At 34.3% G+C, this 18,648-nt stretch overlaps 1 protein-coding gene across 10 annotated transcripts in view; it reads right to left on the bottom strand.

Moving 5' to 3' along the window:
* Window positions 1-18,648, bottom strand: part of PHKB (phosphorylase kinase regulatory subunit beta) — a 276,301-nt gene that overhangs the window by 113,221 nt on the left and 144,432 nt on the right. For all 10 annotated transcript variants that reach the window (XR_005213751.1, XM_037815495.1, XM_037815494.1 and 7 more), the window contains 5 exons: window positions 16,456-16,551; window positions 15,120-15,317; window positions 8,826-8,883; window positions 8,234-8,311; window positions 6,225-6,383 (listed from right to left, as the gene is read on the bottom strand). Coding sequence is in view for 9 of the 10 variants with exons in the window: in XM_037815495.1 (XP_037671423.1) it covers window positions 6,225-6,383; window positions 8,234-8,311; window positions 8,826-8,883; window positions 15,120-15,317; window positions 16,456-16,551 (589 nt within the window). In the remaining variant the exon portion in view is untranslated. The remainder of the gene's footprint in view (window positions 1-6,224; window positions 6,384-8,233; window positions 8,312-8,825; window positions 8,884-15,119; window positions 15,318-16,455; window positions 16,552-18,648) is intronic.

Below are 18,648 nucleotides of genomic sequence, written 5' to 3'. Positions count from 1 at the left end.
ACACAAAAGGAGATATATTGTATGTTACACTACTATGAGCTCCCTGAACAATGTGAAATCAGTGCCTTATACTGTAGAATAGAGGGGACCTAGAGATAGAGAAGATAGTGAAGAGGGAATGATAACCTAATATGTTCCGATATGTTAATGAGGGAATGAGGGTGAATTTAAAGGTGTGGGAATGATAGTGATGATCATTCTTCATTAATGGGATTATAAATTTCAGAGCTGCACTGAAGGCAATTATGATTGAACAGAGTTGTTTAAGGCATGTATCCCATAGATTAGCACTACAAATACAAATAAGTGCTTATGTGATATACTTCTAAGGTCTGACACTGGTACAAAGAGTTAACAACAGAGTGGTAAAACTACCTGTTGCATACCAGGGACTATAATTAATAGAAATACCTTACTAGTACAACACAAATATTAGTGATAAATAATTAAGAGCTGATAGCTTTGGGGTGTTTTGGGTCATGAGAATTGATTAAAATGGAGAGTGATGATGATTGTACCACTAAGTGAAAATAATGTGAGACACTGATTGTTTATCTTGGACAGAACATAAAAATTTGAAATTAGGAACCCCCTACTTAGTAAGTCAAGCCCTTGATCTTCAGGCTTGCTCTTGTGAAACTTATGGCTGTAAAGGGGAGGCTATGCCCACCTACAATTATGCCTAGGAGTCACCTCCAGAGAACCTCTTTTGTTGCTCAGATGTGGCCTTCCTCTCTCTCTAAGCCCAACTGCTTAAATAAATTCATCACCCTCCCCTCGACTTGGGACAGGATACCCAGGTGATCTCCCTGGCGATATAGGACATGGATTCCAGGAATGAACCTGACCCTGGCATCAAGGGATTGAGAATTCCTTTTTGACCGAAAGGGCGAAAAGAAAGGCAATAAAATAAGGGTTCAGAGACTAAGAAATTTCAAATACAACCAAGAGGCTGTCGTGAATGTTACTCCTATGCAAGCTTTAGCTAGATACGCCAAATGACCACAGTATGACAAGCCCAAATCAACAGTAGTCCTGAAAACCCTAAAGAATAACCTGGTCCATATCTGAGATTCTATGAACGTTTCCCTCACTAAGATTATTTTCCAGAAACTTAAATCCTCCACAAATCTTATGGAGGATGCCAGATAAGTCCCCAAACCCAGAGGCAACAGCCTGTTCAAGAAGGTCAACCAGATGTGTCCCCCTTTCCAATAATGTCAACACCCAGTTTCAAATGAACGAGGTAGGGTGGTCACTGCCTAGACATCCCTGAAGATACGGAAAGTGATTAAACTAGAGGAAGGGGTAGCAACAGACAAGATAGAACTTAAAAAAGGATTATAAATACTGAATCTGAACATAATTTTTTTCTTAGTTGCTAGGGTATCAGAAGAGCTACAAGGAGAGAACTGAAATGGTGGAACTATAACCCATAACATTCTTTGAAATTTGCTCTGTAACTACTTGTTAAATTGTATTTTGAAAGTTATCAGCTTTCTGTATACATGTTATATTTTACAATAAGCAAATAACTGAAACTATGGTACTGTAACCCATAATGTTCTTTGAAATTTCCTTTATAACTGCTTGTTAAATTGTAGTTTGAGTTATCACCTTTCTGCATATATGTTACCTGTCACAATAATGAATAACTGGAATTGTGGATCTGTAACCCATACATTCTTTGAAATTTGCTCTCTAACTACTTGTTAAATCACACTTTGAAAATTATGACTTCTATGTAATATGTTATATTCCACACAAAAAATAAAATAAAATAAAAAAAAAAAACCCGATATGAATCAAAAGGTTAACCAAAATCTTTTGAAAGCTTATTTCTTTGCTTTTCCTTCTCAGTTCTCTCTTTGTGCCATATCTTTAAATTTTGCTTGTTGTTCTAACTTATACCAACATGTTCATTTATAACTCCATGGACTGTATGCTTGTAAAATTCATGGCTATATCCCAGTACCATAGCATAGCACCTGGCACATGTCTGGCAATCAACAGACATTAAACAAAAAATGAATGGTGGAGTTGACAAATAAAGAAATATTAACTGCCATAATCATTAACTTCCATATGGTGAAACACATTTATTTTTTCACTGCATTGATTCTTATCAGTCAGGAGGCTAAAACAAACTTCCTCAGCGTGCGGAATCCACAGCACAGGTTTTCTGTGAAGTGATAAACCTGAAAGAACTTCCATCTGATCAACTACAGAATGTTTACAATGAAAATACAAAAAGAAAGATAAATGCATTTTACAGTACAATACCAAACCTCTAAGCTAATCAATCATTTCTATAAATAAGGACAGCGGACTTTAAATCTTTAGCCAACAAGATTAGGTTCATTAATACTTGCATTTTTATGCTGACAAAGGTTTATCTTAAACAGTAATGTTGAGGGGAAAAAGAAAACATTAAGAAGTATTGTTCTTTCTTTAATGAAACGACAATTTAAAGGAAAGTTAATGGAGCAAATAATTCTTTTTACGATGACACCAAAATTACACAGGACACACTAAAACAGGCCTAGCAGGTAATTTACTTAGGGCAAAAATTCATGCTTAAAAGCCTAACTGATTCTCAGCTACAGTAACACGTATTAATAACACATGTATTAAGAAATGAGCTATTCAGAAAAAAAGAAATTGTAGACTCAAGATCATATCTTATAACAAAAAAAATCTAAGCATTATTAAAAAAAACAAAAACATAACTAACCAGACGAAATATACAAATTACAGTCAATTGATTAACTGGGATGGACATTCTAAGATTAAAAGCCATGACAAAAATTAGGAAAACACTGATAGATCCGAGTGCCTAAAGAGTGTAAATTTTGTTCATCAGCAACAGCATAAGCAAAATTTAGAGGCAAACAAACTAGGAAGGTAACAGAAAAGTTTAGTACATTTAATATACAAGATGTTCAGGAAGACTGATAAGAAAAATCATAAAACAAAGCAAATAACTGGAACAATTCACAGAAGACATATATGACTAAGAAACGTTTTCAATTTTTATTCTAAATGAAAGCACAATGCAATTTAACACATAACCAGGGTAGCAAAGTTTTTTGTTTTGTTTTTAATGAGAATAATTAATGGCAAAGAGGGTACAGGTGACACAAGCACCCTGTAGACTCCTCAATAAATTGGTAAAGTCTCTGTCAGTCATCAGCTGTGTGATTCTGGTGAGTTGCTAAACTCTTCTAAGGCCTCCCTTCCTCACCTATGACTTACAGTACCAATCTCATAGAGAAGTTAAGAGAATTATGTTTTTAAAAGGCAAAGCACAGAATGTGACACATTTTAAGGGTAGATATTAGTAGTGCTATTTCTGGGAAACAATCTGGGAAATCTCTTAGCAATCACAATGTAGGAATATATATTTACATTCTAATCTATTCATTTTATCTTTATCAGTAACAGAACCATATACTATTACTGTGTAAAGAGTCTACTGCCTTTAAAGTCAACAGACCAATGAAAATCAAGACTGCAGTTAATTATGTCCTTATGCAAACTAGGGGGCACTTGGTCACTGAATTTAACTCTAAAAAGCATTAGGATCAAAAGATGAATCAGTGGCTTTTCTATCTTTAGATGCAAATAGATTCATCTTAGTTACAAACAATGGAATTAGGAAGTAGTACATCAGATTAACTAGGCTGACCTCAGAGAGAGAGAACTATTTCCAAGTTCCCATTCCCTCCTTGCAGTAAAGCAACTTGGTATCAGGTGGACTAGTACAGAGTAAGCACTCTACAAATAACTGCTGGGTCTAAGAATAGGTGAATTGTTAATATGGAAAGCATTTCCTTCTTGTGGTGAATTTTGCGGCTTTCGGTGTATCTGTAAGAGGACCTATGAGCATCCTAAGTTGCCTGGTTGACAAGATCTTTGGAACATATTTTCACAAATACTATCTCCTAAATGGTAGCCAACAGAATTCGTGAAAGTCATGTATCACACAATATTTTAAAGATTCACTGTTCAATTATTTTCATGTAAAAATAGTAACTGCAATTAACTACCCACAAAATGTTGTCAAGCAGTTATACAATTGAGGCTCCTTTAATGAATAAATAAGACTGTTAGTAAATGTGTTTGGAATCTTAAAAAATCCACAGAAGTTTGATTGTTCCTGAGGGAAGCAGACAACAGTTATGAGCAATTAAATAATTCATCTTCTAAGAGCTTATTTATCTTAACCAGTGAGTTGTTAACCACAGACACATATCTGGGCCAGAATGCTAACGAATACACAGCACCTCATTTTTCAGTAGAAGATATGTATGTGGTTTCATAGTTTGCAACTCACCTTCTGAGTGTTCTTTATCCCTTTTTAGAAGTTCAGCAAGGAAAAGAAAAACTGACCCTTTCTGTTAAGGCAGCCCTGCATATTTCATCTCTTTGGTCATGACACAGAGATGAAGGCACGACCTGGACTATTTCTGTTCACTCTTCGTCTTAATGTTAAGAAAAATGATACCTATATTCAAGATCTGCTAATTTATTTTGGAGTAAGGAAGACCCGAGGCTTTTTTACTGATTGATACTGCTCTCAATCTTTTTCTTTTTTTAAAGTTCAATTTGCTTATGTAGGTGTAGTCACTTCTGTATTCCAAGTTCATTAGCCTTGTCAGTTTTATCCAGAGGTTTTGCTGAAACAGGACTCTTTTTGTTTACTAATTCCACTCTGGATATATAGCAAAAGGCAGGATGAAGAAGATTTAGATCTCAAACCCCAGATCCCAAGTGCAAGTTTTCAGTTTCAGAACCACAGAAAAATTTTATCATGCTTTCATAATTTCCAAGTGAAGTAAATAACTTATCTAATGTTAAATTCTTGCCATTACATAGGTCAGCAGCTGACCTAATTAAATATGTTTTATTTAACTGTATCAACAAAGTTAATTGTATTCTTGCTAGCGAGATGGAAATAACATACTCTAATTAGAGACAACTCTTTCAACTTGGCTTAATTCTAAGAAAGCTACTTATAAATATATATATATATATATGTGTATATGTATATGTGTGTGTGTATATATATATACACGTATATGTATATATATACATATACATATATATATATATGTATACGTATATATATTCCCCCCTTTGGAAAAATTAAAATTAAAAGCAAATCCAGTATAAATAACATCAGCTCTTTTTCAAAAAGCTGCAAGAAAATTTTTCTACAGTTTCTTAAATTATCATTAAGTAAATATAGAGAACCAGAAAATGAAATAAAAAAGGGAGCAAATTAAAAGAGCATTAACTTAATTATCTCTGCTTTTGTTAGTTTCTGTATGCTCTTACATGCTGCAACTGGAAATCTAACTTCTGAAAGATCATTACTTAATGGAATGAACAAAAATAAACTAAAGATGATTACTCTTATAGCACAAATTTAGCATTTATGTAGTAATGTTAGATACCATAAAGATAATAATAGTATTTCATACAGTAAGATCTTTTAGTTCAGTTACAGTATTTACAGTATTTACAATTAGTTTGTTTCTAATCTGTTAGTTCTAATCTGCTTGCCGTAAAAGAATTCTGACTCTAAAATGATAACCCTTTTGGTGGAAATGCTAAGGATATCTGAAATTTTTTGCAAATAATGGTACAGTAAGATGCAGAATGCTTTTTGTATTCAGAAAACCAGACTTTATTTTAACATGCCTAAGGAGTTCTCTAATTCAGCTGAAGTTGTAGAAAAAGCTGAAAAAAATAATTCTTCAAAGAATTATGAATAGTACCAATAAGCACCCAGCTAACAGAAAATTGCCAATGTGTATTTTTTGGAAAGAAGAGAACTTTCAGATAATCAATTCCTTTTGGCAAGTGTTTTACTAAAGCTATGACCAAGCATGACTGTTATATTACATCAGAGTTTTACTATATTGTATGAAGGTAACTAAAAAATTACCAAAACCTTCTGAGAGAGCCTATCCTTTAAGCTGGATACAGCCCTCTAAATGATTGCAATGGTACCCTATTTGACTTTCTTCCCAGAAACTGTCCATCATCATTTAGTGAAACAGACACACTAAAACACCTTTACAAAGTAAGAAAATCCCCCAAAGACATCTTAGAAGCATGAAGCAGCACCCAAATCCAAGAAAAATGCTAGCAAGGACATACTCATTTCTAACAGCTTGATAACAAGGAAGAAAATGTTTTCAAACATCTCCACTTACCCAGGAGTTTTGCAATGATATAAAGAGCTTGTCCCCAAAGAAATAATTTTCCATCACGGCCACAATTACTAGGAAATCGCTTTTGACTACCAGGGTTTCTTTTTTCATTTTCTACAAAGTCAGCTGGCACATAATAATACTTTGGTATGACAGGATATCCTGTGGAGTTTAAAAAATAAATATTTAAAATATAATAAATTATTGCCCTCCCCCAAATTTCCCTTCAAGAAACTGTAACAGTAGAAAGCAGGGAGAAAGAAAGGCCATATCAGATTTGATATTGGATATTCTGGGTTCTTTCAGAAATTGCCAGTGGAAAACACATAAAAAAGTGTTTGACATTGAAACACTAACTGAACAACATATGTTAAGCTTCGGTCAACAATGAGTACATAATCTCCTTTAACAACATGTAATTTTAAAACCTTTAAATGAACCAATAAATACAGAGTATGCAAATATTTACAGCCATAGAAGAGGCTATTTTAATAGGATTAGTCTATGGAAGCTTCACAAATGATATATCCTGTATAATCGTAAATGATTATAACTTTGAACCATTGCTTAAAGCAAAGAAATCTCCATTTAAATATAAAGTACCTCATCTATCATTCAATATCATTGAAGAGGGAAAAAAATCTTCTGTGACCAATACAAATACAAATTTTCCTTGGTGGAACCTAAAAATTACTATTTAAAGAGCAGGATCTTTATGCATGATTTATAAAAGGGAAAAAAGCAACATTCTAGCAGACTATTACAGAAGACTTTTGTAACACTAGCACCTGGTAAACTTAATTTTCCTAATAAAATTGCACATATTTCTCTAAAATGTCACTTATTTCTTCATGTACCAATCAATAGTGACGTCTGTGTCTATAATCACTATAAAAGTCTATGATCCACAGAGAGTATGTTGAATTTTACTCTCTGAGCTTGATGAAGTCTAAAGGCTGGTACATTAAACTATTACCTCATATGTATCAATATTCTGCCAGTGAATACAAAAAGATATGATTCAAAGAATTTCAAATATAAATTCATTACAAAGTTCATTACATATTTCTCATATTGGAGAAGTGATCATTTGGAACATAAAGATGATATAAATAATTGCTTTTCAAAAATTAGTATTTTTTTGGAATTTATTCTTCACCCATAAACATTTTACAACTTTAAAATTTGTAAGTGTTGTAAAGGATGAGCACATAATATGAACTATTTATGCTGAGATATTTGTGGGAAACACCAAAGAATATCATAAACTTTATGTAAGATAATGAAGTCATAATGAAGTTATTGCAATTGTTAGTTTGTGCCTTGTGTCCACAAGGCAATTAATTTTTTTCACAAATTCACCATAATTCTCAACTTTCAGATAAAAAAGTTAGGAGACTATATTCTTATTCTATTAATATTTCTAAACCCCAAGATATCTAGAATGTCTCCTTTGGAATTCCTTTGAGAATTAGTTTTTCAGTCATACAGAAAAACAGGTTGATGTTCTTTCTCAGTCCTTGTTGGTGTTTGACCAAAACCAATATACTTTTATTCATAAGACTGGGCTTTTTTGACCATTTCTAAAATATGGCATTTTTTGACCCAAAAGATGATATTTTAGCATCACTGAAGACATTCAAAATAATATGCTAAGGACCCTAGAAACAACTCCAAAGAGGAAGCCAGAATGTTTTCAGATATGGCAGTACCTTTGGACCAGGGCAGAGCTTCTCCAGGTGGCCCTTTGAATGGGGCAGCACATACCAGAGAATAACATTTTTGGTCACTTAGATAAAAGTTGGTCACTTGATATCATGGTCACGCTACACAGAGTGAAGCGGTTACAAAGGACCTCTGCCTAATTAATAGACATCATTCTTTCTAATTTCACCCCAAGCACCATTTATTTTTTAAATTTAATATAAATTGCCATGCTTTAAAATGGAATCATTTACACATTTCAAAGGAACATTAAGGAAGAATTTCTTGAGAAAACAACAGAATTATACCTTCGGTGGTTTGATGAAGTACTGGAGTCAGAAGATCCTGATATTCCTTTACTTGTTTGGGATTCCCTCTAAAAACTCCTAAAATATAAAATCCAATAGCAGTTGAATTCAAAAACATTTCAGGAATTATGCCTTAGGAAAGTCTTTTTGCCTAGAAATACTTATTTTAATTTTCGATGTAAGTGCTAAAATTTAAATTGAAAAAAGTAATGTAAGTATGTATATTTCTAAGAAATTGATTTCAAAAGGTCATATTAGCATTTAGAATTAAAAACTGAAGTTTTAATTGTTTAAAATTTCATTATTTTTGACTGTTATAGATATTCACGTCATGCACAATTTCTATTCACAACAATTTTTTCTTTATAAATATGGCTAACATATTAGTATTATTTTAAAAATATTCTAAAGTATTTTAAAAGTTCTTTAATCCCGTCAGAAAGCAGAAGAATAGTATATAAAGATGCAGAGTAGTTAACATCACTGAAGTGAAGTCTATTTTGCTAGCTGAAAGCAGTCATATTTCATTTCTGCTCTTCTTTAAACCACTTATATCACACATAGTTTAAATTTCAGAGAAAAGCTCACTTACCATCAATCATCATGTAAAGAAAAAATATGGGAAATTCACATTCAATGCCATCAAACAACTAAAACATAAAATAAAACCTGCATTAAAATTAAATTTTCATTAACAAAGTAGAACAATTTTGCTTAGGATATATGTAAAAGGTTTATTTACAGTAATAGTTTAAATTGCACTGATTTTATAAATAGCTTCACTGATTTTTTTTTTTAATTAGAGAAGTTGTAGGTTTACAGAGAAATCATGCATAAAATACAAAATGTTCCCACCCTATTAACAACACCTTGCCTTACTGTGGTTCATTTGTTACAATTCATGAAACAACGTTTTTATAATTTAGTATTAATTTACAATAGGGTTGTTCTTTTTTGCTTTTTAAATTACTTGGGACTCTTGTTATTCAAAAGCTCATTCATTCAATCCATCAAATACGAATCCATCCATTCAATAAACATTTACTGAGTACTTGCTAAAGCTCGACATCAGATAGACAGAAGGCTATGGTGACAAAAACAGAGAAACTGCCCTTGGGTGCAGTGTAGTGGGTAGGCAGGCATGCAAATGAACAACTGCAGTACAGTGTGAAATGTCTACAAATGGTATAGCAGGTATAAAAGGAATGAAAGAAACACCTGACTCTGACTATGGGGTCAGGGAAAGGTTTATAGGTAAGCAGATGCTTTGGCTAATGCCTGATGGAATTTACTGGGGTGATGCAAACCATAGATGCATGGAAATACAAAGTAAGTTAAAGACCAGCAATTCAGTATTTCTGGAACAAGCAAGGAGATAGTAATGAAAGCTAAAGCCCAAAAGGTGGGTCAGAGCAGTTAGATCAGGAAGGACATTGATAGTCATGCTAAGAGATTAAGAATGATCTATAAGTGACAGGGAACCACTGGTAATACTGAGTAGGATTATGATTTATGCATTAGATTTACTTGCTAGACTGGACTGTTGGAAGTATTGAGGAGAGTGGTAGGATAAAGAATAAGGAGACTAACTAGAGGGCTGCTGGAACAATCCAAAGAGAAATGATGATAGCCAAACTAGGGTTTCTCAACATTGACTCTACTGACATTTTGGGCCAAATAATTCTTTTCTGTGGAGGGGTGTCCTGTACATTGCTGGATGTTTAGCAGCATCCCTGATCTTTACTCTACAAATGCCAGTAGCATTCACCAAGTTGTAACAACCAAAAATGTTTCCAGACATTGCCAAATGTCCCCTGGGGGGCAAAATTTCCCTTGATTATGAATCACTGGCCTAAACCAAGAAGTAATAGAGAGGAAGGGACAGATTTCTAAGATTTTAAGGAGGTTAAGTCTGCCACACTTATTGACTGATAAAAGGAGTGAATGAGAATGAAGAACCTAGAATGATTCTGAGGTTTGGGGCTTGTACAGAGGACAACATGAATTGTAGGGCATCCAAATGAAGACATCCAATAAGCAGCTGGATATGTGGGTAGGGCACTCAGGGGGAGAGAGATGGGTAAGGAATAGAGATCTAGAGTTAACAGTGACAGCTAAAGCTCTGGGTACAGTGCAGGAGAGCATGAAAAGAGAATATGGTTGGAGATGGAATCCAGGAAAAGAGCAATGTTTAACAGGATGTAGAAGATGAGGCACCTGTAAAGGAGATTCAGCAGGACAGAGAGAGAAGTAAGCAGAAAACTAGGAAGAGAGAGAATCACAAGAAATGGAGAACATTTCAAGAAAGAGTACTCAGTCAAGATACTCAAATGCCAAGGAGAAATTCAATGAAATAAGGTCAGGAAAGGTCACAATGACTCAATGACCAAAACTGACTGAAGCCAGCACAGCCACTACTGAGAGTAATCAAAGAAGCAGATTATAAGGGATAGGTGTGGGTGTAAGCAAACAAGGAGAGACACCAAGTACAGACCATGCTTTTAAGAAGTGGGGCTGTAAAGAGACAAGGGATGGGAAGCAGACAGGAACAGGGGTTGAGGAAGGGTTTTAGTTTTTTTGAACATCAAAGTATTTATGCTGAAGGAAAGAAGGTGATATGAACTTGGGGAGCAAGAAAGAGGGAAGGCAGAGTGAAGAAGATGAGGAGAAAAAAGACAAAAAGATAGAGATGGACCTAATTCTATCAGAGAAGAAAACAAATGATAACAGTCCCAGGGAATGAAAAGAGAACAAGATGTGGCATATGATAGAAGGTTAACCTTAGAATGAAGGGCAGCACATTCCATGAGATAAGAGAGATAAAAGTAAGCATGGATGAAGGATAGATGCAGTGGGTGAGGCATATGAAGTGAAAGGCTTTCAAGTAGTAAATAAGAAGCAAAGTCTGAGAACATGAGTAGAAATGGGAGAAGGCTAGAAAAGCTTTTTTTTTTATTATTAATAAATTTTATTTTGAAATAAGTTCAATCTTACAGGAACAGTTGTAAAAACAGTACAAACCCCCTACATAGAATTCCATCATACCCTGACCCCCTTCCCCAGATACCCTGATCCATCACCTTTAAGATCCTGTCACACTGCTCTTTCTTTCCCTCCTTCTCTCCCTCCCTCCCTCCCTCTCTAACACCCATTATCTATTGCTCTATCTTCTGAACATATGGGAGCAAGCTGCACATATCTTTGAACAGGCAATATAATTCACATATACCTTTCCCATGGACAAGAACATTATTTTATGCAATCTCATTAAACATAGCTAAGAAGTTCAAGAAATTCAACCTTGATATAAAGCTTACATTCTATATTTCATTTTTTTTTTTTCCTTGTGTCCCAGCTGTGTCCCTTTGAGCCTCCTCTCCTCCAGCCTCAGATCCCGTCCAGGATCATCCTTGGCATTTAACTGTCATCTATTTAGACTGTCTTTTTTTTTTCAATTTTGGAAAGATATATATAGCCTAAATCTTCCTATTCCACCCCTCCCTAGCATTCCCTTAGTGGGATTAATTACATTTAGAATGTTGCAATGCTATCACCTTCCGACCATCCATTTCTAGAAGTTTCCCTTCACCCCAAACCAAAACCCCTACTCTCATTTCTTAACTCCCCATTACCCCTTCCCCCACTTCTTGGAACCCCTACTCTACTTTTCATCTCCATGGTCATATTCTTTGATACTTTCTTTGTGTTTACCATGGGGCTTAAATTTAACCTCTTAAATCTATAACAGTCTTGTTTTTCTTTGAAACCAACTTAACTTCAATAGGACATGTAAACTGTGTTCCTATACTCCTCCATTCCCCCACCTTTATGTAGTTCTTGTCAAGAATTACATATTTTACACTGAGTCCAAAACCACCGATTTATCATTACAGTTTATGTATTATAGATCCTGTAGGAAGTAAATAGTGGAGTTATAAATCAACCATACAGTAGTATTGGTCTTTATAACTACTGTGTGATCTTTACTGGAAATCTTTATTTCTTCATGTGGTTTCAGTCAATTGTTTAGTGTCCCTTCCTTTCAGCCTGCTTCGGACTGATCTACTGGTGATGAAGTTCCTCAGCTTTTGATTGTCCGGGAATGTTTTCATCTCCCCCTCATTTTTATCTTTCAGGTGTTTGTGAATTCTCCAAGTCTCTGATGGTTATTGATTTCTGTTTGTATTCCATTGTAGGCAGAGAATGTTCTTTGAACAAATTCATTTTTATACTTTTTATTTTATTGAGGCTTGTTTTCATGTCCCCGCATACAGTCCATTCTGCAGAAAGATCCGTGATCACTAGTGAAGAACGTGTGTCCCAGTGACCTGGGATGTAATATTCTATATATGTCTGTTAAAAGTCTCTATATCTCTCTTTCATTCCTTTGTTTCTCTGTCGGTAGGGCTCGCTTTAGTATCTGAAGTAGGGCAGGTCTTTTATTAGCAAACTCTCTCAGCATTTGTTTGTCTGTGAAAAATTTAAGCTCTCCCTCAAATTTGAAGAAGAGTTTTGCTGGATAAAGTATTCTTGGTTGGAAATTTTCCTCTCTCAGAATTTTAAATATGTCATGCCACTGCCTTCTCATCTCCATGATGGCCACTGAGAAGTCACTACTTAGTCTTATGCTGTTTCCTTTGTATGTGGTGAATTGCTTTTCTCTTGCTGCTTTCAGAACTTGCTCCTTCTCTTCAGTATTTGAGAGTCTGATCAGAATATGTCTTAGAGTGGGTTTGTTTGAATTTATTCTATTTGGAGTTTGCTGAGCATTTATGCTTTGTGTATTTACGTTGTGTAGAAGGTTGGGGAAGTTTTCCCCAACAATTTCTTTGAATACTCTTTCTAGACCTTTACCCTTCTCTTCCCCTTCTGGGACACCAATGAGTCTTAAATTCGGACATTTTATTTTATCTATCATATCCCTGAGATCCATTTCGATTTTTTCAATTTTTTTCCCCATTCTTTCTTTTGTTCTTTCATTTTCTGTTCTGTGCTCCTTGAGGAAACGGTTGAGTAGTTGTTCAACTTCCTCTAATCTTGTATTATGAGTATCCAGAGTCTTTTTAATTTGGCCTACAGTTTTTTTAATTTCCATAAGATCTCTTCTATTTTTTTATTTACTCTTGCAATATCTTCTTTATGCTCTTCTAGGGTCTTTTTTATGTCTTTCATATTCTGTGCCATGCTCTTCTTCAAGTCTTTTATATCCCGTTCCATGCTCTCTTTGCCTGTCTGTAGTTCTTTGATTAATTCTGCCAGGAACTGTGTGTCTTCAGATCTTTTGATTTGAGTGTTTGGGTTCGGGTTCTCCATGTCGTCTGGTTTTATCATGTGCTTTAAGATTTTCTGTTGTTTTTGGCCTCTTGGCATTTGCTTTACTTTATCTTTAATTTGTTAGAATTGCAGTTTGGTGACATACACTTTCTCTAACTAACCAGCAGATGGCGTCCGTGAGTCACTCATTCCTCTCAAGTCAGTTCTCCCCAACTTTGTGTTATGTGGGGATCTGATTCTTTTGGGGTCCAATTGGTGCACTTAATTTGGGTGTGTTGTTGGTGCTGTCTGCCCTGAATGAGGGGCGTGTGCCTGAGTGGTTAGGGAGGAAGGGCAGGATTAACAATCAAACCTCCCATAGAAAAGCTTTTAAGGGGAGTTCCTAGCAGGGTCACATAGCAAGACTGACAAGCAGTGAAAGCAGAGATGAGAACTGAACTGAGATGGATGTCCTGATTTGTGGGTGGCAACTATCTATGCTGTTGTTGGCTTTCCTTGCAGCAGCACTTAAAAAAGTAGCGATCTGCTGGGTTGATCCGAAGTTGAAAATATGCAGGGTGGTAACTGCTCAGTTCAAACATAAATGCTGTAAATCAGCACAAAAAAATGAATATAAGTGCACAAAAAATGAATAGAAAGCAAACATCTGAAGGTGTTTTGCCCAACCTAACGGACTGCAATAAAATCCCTAAAATGCAAACAATAAAATAGTTCCTAATGCTCCTAAATGGTAGTTGGCTGTGAAATTAAATGAAATGATAAATAGCTTGTCTAGCTGTCCTGCAAAACTAAGTGCATACTGAATTTTAAAAGTGGTATGCTAATTGCCAAATTATAAGGTACAATGTTGTCTATACATTTTCTATAGAGATTCCTGAGGAAAAGGATGTGACCTTTCCTCAATGAGTAAGTCAAAGCTATGACCCATGCTTATCAAAATAATTTTCAACCTATCCCACTAAAGCAGTCTTCAGCAATATGCATGTATGCTTCTAATCATTATTATTATTATTATTTGGTGGGGGTGGGCAGGTAGGTTACATATTTCTGTAAGGCTTAAAAACAGTTAATATGAACCTGCACACAGTTGTGTATATGTATATTTGAAATATAAATAATTTAAAAGTAAAACATAGAGGGCTACATTGCAAAGGGAAGTGTCTAGATGAAACAGAAAAAGGAAGAGGGGAAGAAATATCAGTTTTAATAAAAGTATTTCCTTAACAGATTGAAATTTGGATCACAATAGGTATTTGGAGCAGGCAGGCAAAGGCCTGAAAATGCAATAGAAAAATTATTCACCCAGTGAATCAATATGGCCCAATATGAGCAAATGATTCTCACTAGAAATGAGTTAACACTTACTATATGCTAAGCACTGCTCAAAGCACTTTTATATATATTAGCTGACTTAATACTCATAAGAACCTCATGAGGTAGGTACTATGATAATTTTACCAATGAAGAATATTAAACACAGAGAGGTTAATTAACTTGCCCATGGCCACAAAGCTAGTAAATGGCAGAGCCAGAATTCAGACTCAAGAAGTCTGCCTCCTGAATCTGCTTTGACCCCTCTGCTATGCTGCTAATGTAGGAGGTGTTTGGATACCTTAATTTCAGCTGGTTTATAGTAGCGTCTATTAGGATCTTCCAATGATGTTCTATACCCATCTCTCAAGAAACGCTTAAATCCATATTTTCCTTTTAGTTTTCTAACCACTTTATCAAGGGTCTGGCTAAACAGAGCTTCATCATCCAGGGCAAATGCAGGATAACTGATGCAGGGGAGCAGAGCAGCATCTGTGTTCTGGGGGCAATAAGAAAAAGAACAGAATGTAAGCGCTACAGAGACATGATAAACGAAGCCCAAGGAGAATCATGGAGAGGAAAAGTCAATAAAGTTATCTAAATGACAATGTGATTCTCTGCTCTAAGGGACAGATATATGTTTATATGGCACATTTTAGAGAACCTTACAGAAGAGATAAAACTTTATTCATCAATAAAGTGTTTTCAAGATTCAACACTGAACTCAAATTTCAAAATATTACGGCAATGTATAAAACTTTAACGAGTCATCATAACTTAGTTTGATATAACAATGTTATTATTTATTTAAAATACTGAAATACACACAGAAAACAATCTAATGTGCAACAATTAGTTGAGTATTTAAAATTTATATTGTAGAAACATGTTTACTGATATGGAAGCATGATGTTGTTCATTCATAGCACTAGGTTAACAAGCATTATAAACACTATCGTTCTAATTTTGTAAAATATTATATGTATGCATAAAACTTGTGGAAATATATAGACCCAAAGGTTATCATCCTAAGATTAACTCTGAATGATAGAATAATAGATGGGTATTATATTATTATTTTTTGCTTATTTGTGGCTTTTGTTTCACTTTTATCATCGAGTTGCATTATCTATATAAAAAAAGTTATTCTAAATAATTAAAATTATAGAATTGTGGGTGTTTTCTAAGAATAGAGCCACAGATAACTACTAGAAAGATTCGTAACCAGATACCTTGGGCATACAAAAATTTATCAGAGAAAGAAAAAAAAGTGAAATGAATGGGAGAAAACAAGGAAAATGACAATTTTATTCAAAAGAAATATACATCATGAAAAAAAATTTTTTTTTGTCCTAGGACAAAAAAGATTCCTTTTGGTAGAATATGTTGCTACCTCCAAAGAATATGTCCACTTTTCTACTGTTTTACAAAAGACTCAAGGAATAAAACTCTGGCTTTGTCCATAATCCTGCTCATTTCTTCAGTCAGACAACTACAGGCCAGGGAAATGAGGGGCAATATTTATGATCTCTCTGGATATCCGCTAAACTTTTAGAACATTTTCTTGGAAAAGAAAACAAAACTACATAACAATCATAAATGATAGTTCTCATTATTTTATTACAAAAACATCTCACGTGAGATCTTGATTCTCTAGGCAACAATGAGCACAACGTTTGCCTGTTTCGATTGTGAGCATCGAGATCCACAAATATAACTGACCAAGAACAGCCCTGCAATGAGAAAGAGAAAAACACTTCCTAAGGTAAGGAAAAAGGACCTATAGAACACTTGGCATTTTGAGGGTAAGGAATTTCACAAGAGTACTAACGGTTACATTTGAGAGTGGGATTACAGAATATTTTCATTGTCTTTTTTTATACTTTCAGTATTTAAAAAATTTCCTACAACAAACATATTCACTTTATAAACATAAAATATTTAATTTTTTTCCTATTTCTATCTTGGTTTTCTTGTAAATCAAAATGTTTTGATTTACAAAATAACCAACCAATTAATGACAAATAGTCTAGCTAAAATTTTTGACAAGGAATAAAGGAGGAATGAATTCTGATTCACAAAATCTGAATCACACATTCCTGATAAAGAATGTTGATTATATGATCCTATTAAAATTAGGTACAATCTCGAATTACGTATGTAAACTAATTAAAATATGAAGACAGGAAGAATTCAAAGAACAATCATTCAAATAACAACAGCTAATATTCACTATGTGTCAGGCACTGTGCCTTACGCTTCACAAGGATTATGTTATTTAAGCCCTACATGTAGATATTATTATCCTCATTTTATTGAAAAGGATACTAAGCCTTAATTTAATAGGGCAAAGATTTGAAAACGAAGTTTCTGACACAGAAGCTTATATATTAACAACTACTGAAAAACATATCTTTCAACTAAGACCCAAAATTTTGAAAAAAGACAGCTGTAAAAGGAAATGTCAATTGGTCTGCTAACCCAGTTGAAAAAAACGTTTACCATTTAGCCATGAATATATCCTATATTCAACAACAAAGATGTAAGTAAACATGGATTTGTTCTTTTACTGGGGAGCTAAATATTTTGCAAATACAGAGAATGAAATGGGAATACAATGATTACTTCCATTAGAAGAAAATACTCAGAAAAATATGTGGGGAAAGGGAGAAGAGAAGTATCATAAATTTCATGCAGCATCAATATTGCCTTTTAAATCTCACCCCAATTCAGCTACTTCAAAGATGCGTTCACCCAGAAACTAAACTATCTTCAATCAATCACCTAGCCTGAAACTTCAAAATCTAGTAGCACTAGGCCCTACATCAAAATATCAGACTCACCAGATGGATATTTTTCTTGTTAAACCCATGTTTGTAACTAAATATTAAGGCACAAAATAGAATTATTTTTCATTGGCATTTTTTACCTCTTTCAACTCTGACAAGTGAATTAATAAATGAACAGGATAGTAGTGGAGCTCTCTCAACCAGATTAAGGCTAAACTGTTCCTTCTGTTATTTGAGAGTACTGACTTCCCATCTTACTTGTTGAGCAAAGCTTTATGCAGTTGCTGCCATTGGCAAAATATACTGTGCTCTTTCCTTGGAGGAAGGCAAACAAGATCAAACTTAACCTTTGCTCTCAAGGAGCTGATCCAGGTAATAAACAGTCCTGAACAACATGATTATCTAAAAAAAAAAAAAAATGGCAGTACATGACTAAGTACCAAGCGAATGGCTTAGATGAAAGAACACTAATGATAACGAACCTCTAAAGTTAACAGAAAAAAACAAATAGAAAGGCTTGGCACTTCATGAGGAAGCTGGAGGCCAGAGCTAGGATCTGAAATTTTGGGGAAACAGGAGCAAGCAGGGTGGTTAAAACAAAACAAAAGGAATGGGTATAATGTATTGGGAGCCTAAGAATACATAAAACAATAGGAGTTATAATTTATTCTCATGTCAATAATTAATAAAACTAATTACATGCCAAATTTGTCTGCCTTAAATTGGATTTTTAAAAGATACAAGTAGGATAATTTATAAATAATGAAGTGAAATGGCAAATTTGGCAATTACTTCCATTATTTAATGTAAACAGTCAACGTCTATTTTCTGGCCATAAATAAACGGCTTCTGTATCTAAATACATCAAATTATTTGTTCAGATCTCAGTTTTCCATTCCAGCTTCTAAAACATATGCCCAAGGGAAAAATAATCTCATATTGTTACTATATTTTAACAGTAAGATCAAAGATTAGTTAATCATATTGTTTGGCTGCCCTCATACAAAAATACACCACGTTTCAGGCATTTTGGCCAAGATT

The sequence above is a fragment of the Choloepus didactylus genome, chromosome 22, assembly GCF_015220235.1.
Source record: "Choloepus didactylus isolate mChoDid1 chromosome 22, mChoDid1.pri, whole genome shotgun sequence".
NCBI classification, from domain to species: Eukaryota; Metazoa; Chordata; class Mammalia; order Pilosa; family Megalonychidae; genus Choloepus; species Choloepus didactylus.
This window is presented reverse-complemented; position numbering and strand designations above follow the sequence as displayed.